We start from the raw sequence: 5,028 nt of genomic DNA, 5'->3' as shown, positions 1-5,028 counted from the left end.
CACAGGCAAAAAAATAAAAAATCAGGGAGGGGGCCAACACTTTTTCACACCACTGTATATATATATATATATATATATATGGTAGAGCTGCACGATTCTGGATAAATTGAGAATCACAATGTTTTTGTCTCAAATAGAGATCACGATTCTGAACTAAACTAAAAAAATGTATGTGTTTAATTAATTTGAATGAATTAATAAACATTTTAATATATATTTAAAATATAATATATTTAATACGTCCATTTTTAATATTAAAATTATGAAAAAGTGGTTTGACTGAATGATTCAATGAATCACTCATAAATACTTCACTTATTTCATTACTGGATGAATCAGTGTTTATCACTTAAAAGTTCACTTAATTTTCCACAGCACTGTGAATTTTTAATGTGATGTGTTCAATAAAGAAATAAATGAAATATTATAAATTTTTTGTGCATTTTTAGCTTAAGCACATTATGTTTGTCCATACTTGTAACTTCGATGCAAATCAGATGACATTTTATAACCAACTAAAGCAGAAATCCAATTCCAATGGGTTCACATACTTTTCTTGTCACTATAAGGTGCTTTCGCACCACGTACATCTTAGCACTCAGTTCTAGGAACTAGCCAGAAGGGTGGTTCCAAGAGAACCAATTTCTCCCTCGGGCCGTTTTCCTGGTTGCATTCGCAGCAGGAACTCTGAAGCAGCCGACAGCGACATTTATTTGCGGCATTCACAAACATCAACAATCTGTGAATGGACAACGCCGTGATCGGAGTTTCATGATAGCGGAGATGGAATGTATCAGCGTACTATAACTAGATACGTTCCTAGAACTAAATACATTCCTAGTTCCTGCGGTGCGAACACGCGAAAAAAACGAAACATTTTAATATATATTTAAAATATAATATATTTAATACGTCCATTTTTAATATTAAAATTATGAAAAAGTGGTTTGACTGAATGATTCAATGAATCACTCATAAATACTTCACTTATTTCATTACTGGATGAATCAGTGTTTTTGAACGAATCTCTTGAATGAATGATTCCATGTCAAATACATGTGGTGGGGGTTGGAGTGGGGTATGAGTGGTTATGAACAAATGAATGAAATGCATTTGTCCGTGTTTCACTCCGTCTCGAATCGCGCTCGTGGAAAGTGCTTGAGAAACAGTGTCTCTTCCACGGCTCGGTACACTTTCAACTCGTTTTTTTAGTCTTGAGCAAGACTGTATGACATTCACATTACATGATTTGACAGATTTTTACGTAGAAAGGGCGACAGCGCACTGCATTAAAATAAATGATCATTCATGTTTTTATAACCACTGGCCAAATTTAAAAACAAAACTAGAATTAAATCATCTTTGAGAGCAAGGGGCCCTGGTGTTTCGGGGGCCCTACGCAGCTTGCGTATTTTGCGTATAGGGAGGATCGGCTCTGTGTAGTTGAAAAGACTGTTTGTGAAGCTGTTTCTTACCCAAACATGGTAAATGTCTGCTCTCTGTGTCAGCAGCAGAGTGAACACAGATTTGAATGTTCCGGTATGATTGTTTCAAAGGTTTAATAGACACAGGTGAATCATTGTCATTTAAAAACGGGATTGCATGGGTGTTTGAATCGAGATTGTGATCTTTTAACGATTAATCGTGCAGCTCTAATATATGGTACAGATCCCTATATTTATGTGAGTGAAGGAAGTTTATTCACCTGTATGGTGTCCAGTGAAATATCAGCCCAGTATAGGCAGTTCTTCTCATAATCAAAATCCAGAGCCACGGCTTCATGGAGACCCGAGAGTGGAAGCGGCTGGTCTGTACCTGTGGCCAGGTCATAGCGGTGAATGGAGCTCCTCACCGCATACAGGATAAACTCATTACTCTCTAAAAAAGAAAAGTAGGCAAGAGGTCTTAGTTAAGAGGTGAAATAAAGACTCATTCCAGAGAAATACACTACATATTTCACCCGAACACTCCCATGTGAGCATTTAATTTCAAAACCATTGGCACTAAAAGGGACTTGTTCCTTGCTAACAGCTTGCACCCTTCTGGAAAGGCTTTCCATTTTCTGTTTCACTGCAAATCGTAAAAGAAAACTGATGGCACGGCTGAGATTCACATCACTTCCTTCTCCCGCTGGATCAGATCTCAGCTTCTGAAAGGGCTACTTATTTACTCCCAGCGTCCTCTAGTCAGAAGCAAGACAATCAATGTGGCCACTGAAGCGCGGTCAAGTGGCTGAGTGCCACAATGCTGGAGAGAAGAGGCAGTCTAGAAAGCGACGGCTCTTAAGAACAGCTCGGTGGGGAGATGGGCTTTGATCACACTCCCAACAATCCTCATTTGACTTTCAAATCCCATCTTAAGGACTGACTGTCCACATTATTTTATTCAGCTTTCATTGTAGAAATCAGTCCATCATGTCATCTCAGCGTGGTCATGTTGAGGCATTGCTGTATTTTACACATTCATGCTTATACTATAGACACACATTCAGACACAATTGTAGACATTACCGGGATTTTTATGTCACGTTGTGTCCTAAAATGCATTTCCAAATATCCTATTTTAAATAACCAACAAATGTGTCTTTGATTGGGTTAAAAACAGGATTGATTGTGTTTTTTTGCTACTAAACAACTAAGCAGAATCATGAAATTATTAGTAAAAATTAGATCCCATAAGTCAAAGAGTCAAGAAGAGAAGTGAAAAGGTCTAATCTAAAATATATTTTGCATATGCATACAGTTAGTATGTCTTTCAGTGATAAGCATTTTAAGTCCACCTGTAAAAAAAAGTGTTCTAACTCCAAAATGGAAAAAAAAGAAGTTTAAAAATAGATTTATGCCTCATTTAAAATATGTCGATGTCAACGTGTCTTAAAAGAGGATCAGGTCAGAATGTTGCAGTCAATGCTGTGGTTAGATGAACGCCACTCTTTTGAGTAAATGGCATTTCTATAAAGGTCAAAAGATCCAAATCGATGCAATGATCAGTGAGCAAACTAAAATTCTACGAACAACAGATATAGACCTTCAGCATATTAAATGTACACTTACTGTTCAAAAGTGTGGGGTTGGTAAGATTTTTTTGAAAGATGTCTCTTCTGCTCACCAATGAAAAGTGCAGTAAAAACAGTAATATTGTTAAATATTATTCCACCTTAAAATAGCCATTTTCTATTTGAATTTATTTTAAAATGCATTTTATTCCTATGATGGCAAAGCTGAATTTTAAGCAGCCATCAATCTAGTCCTCAGTGTCACATGATCCTTCGAAAATCATTCTAATATGAACAGTTGTGCTGCTTGACATCTTTGTGAAAATGGTGATACTTTTTTCAGGAGTCCATCATGAATATAAAGTAAAAAAAAAAAAAACATTTATTTGAAATAGAAAGCTTCTGTAACATTATGAATATCTTTACCGTCACTTTTGATCAATTTAATGTGTCCCTGCTTAATAAAAGTATACATTTATTTTAAAAGTATACAAATCGTATTTAATTAATTCATTTACATTTTCATTTTGCAGCATTATTATTATTTTATCAACTTGCTTTAAAATGTGCAATATAAATGTATTTGACTTGTTTCTCCACCCTTATTTTGCTCCATATTCTTGCAACTTTTTCCCTGTGAAATAAAATGTCACAACTGTTCTTTATCATACAACATAATGCATTATAATCAGTTCTGTTGCAATTTGCTTGGTTTATTTTACGGTTCAAGTCAGGATTTAAACCTGTTTTACATTTCACACTAAACAAGGACTGTACCACTAAACTATCCCATCTGATATAAAGGACTTTATTTGGTCATGTATTGTCTTTTGGTCGCGTAAATATCTTTACTGTCACTTTTGATTCATTTTCTAGCTGACACTTTTGAACGGTAGCGCATTATAAAAAGACAAACTTGCATGTAATGTAAAAGAAAATTAATAATTCCTTTTTTGTATCACTAACATTATTAGTCTTGTGAAGTCTTTTTTTTTATTAGTTTGAGGCCGTTATGAACTTTGACTCCACAACTTCATGTTGCATCCCATAGGATTGTGTTGTGTTACATAAAAGAGCTTAGAGAATATGATTGTATAAGCTGAAGAGGAGGATCTTACTGTACCTCCCACAGCACAGGGCAGCATTTCTCCATCCAGCCGAGCTTCAACATCTCCCCCACTGCAGCTGTCTCCAGAAACCTTCCTGTACCTAAAGCATCAGATGACACACCTTAACATCAGTGGAAATCATTTACTACATTTCACAGCAAATTTCTCTTCTTGAAGAACTTTGTTCTAAAAGTTGACACTAGGTGATGCTGTAATTACACGTCTATGAATTTTCGTTTTTCTTTTGCTGTCCTGATGCTTGCATAATATTTTGAGAAGTACCAAAGTTGTCAGAAGTTTATCTGAAACTGCTAATTCCATTCATCATTTATTGGCATTAGAGATGTGCAGATCTACTGGCCAACATCAGTATGATAGTTATTCTAAATATAATGTACGATAACCAATACATAGCTAATATTATGCTTTTTAGACTATATACTGTATACAGATACTAAAAACTAAAACCAATAGTTTAGTTATTTCTGTGATATGTTACTACTGAATGTTGGTTTTACATGCTTTTTTATTAAATTAACTGAATTTTGTAAGAAAAATATCCATATTCAAAACGTAATAATCACTTTAATGTAGCTTGCGCCAACAGTTGTACACGGCTCCAGGCGGATGACGTATGAGTTCAGTGTTGCGCATGCGCCTGTGAGTCTCGTGAAAACCAACATTTGTTAACAGGAGCAAAGGAAGCAAAGTTTCCTTATTTTGCTTCCTTTGCTTATACTTTATATGCGCAACGCCGACCTCATACGTCATCCGCCCGGATCTGCTTCCTTTTACAACAATGAGCGCAAGCTAGATTAAAGTGATTATTACGTTTTAAATCTGGTTATTTTTCTTACAAAAAACGCATCGATTCGCTACAGGAAGCCTTTGTTCACCCCCCGGAGCCGTGTGACACAATTATTT

General features: G+C 35.6%; 1 protein-coding gene across 1 annotated transcript in view; it reads right to left on the bottom strand.

Moving 5' to 3' along the window:
• Nucleotides 1-5,028, bottom strand: part of sorl1 (sortilin-related receptor, L(DLR class) A repeats containing) — a 107,391-nt gene that overhangs the window by 39,135 nt on the left and 63,228 nt on the right. Inside the window, exons 16-17 of the mRNA XM_016273568.1 lie at nt 4,119-4,204; nt 1,706-1,878 (exon numbers count right to left, since the gene is read on the bottom strand). Of these exons, the coding sequence (XP_016129054.1) occupies nt 1,706-1,878; nt 4,119-4,204 (259 nt within the window). The remainder of the gene's footprint in view (nt 1-1,705; nt 1,879-4,118; nt 4,205-5,028) is intronic.

Source organism: Sinocyclocheilus grahami, unplaced genomic scaffold (assembly GCF_001515645.1).
Source record: "Sinocyclocheilus grahami isolate Dianchi unplaced genomic scaffold, SAMN03320097.WGS_v1.1 scaffold79.1, whole genome shotgun sequence".
Taxonomy (NCBI): domain Eukaryota; kingdom Metazoa; phylum Chordata; class Actinopteri; order Cypriniformes; family Cyprinidae; genus Sinocyclocheilus; species Sinocyclocheilus grahami.
The sequence above is the reverse complement of the archived record's forward strand: the minus strand, read 5'-3'. Positions and strand labels throughout refer to the sequence as shown.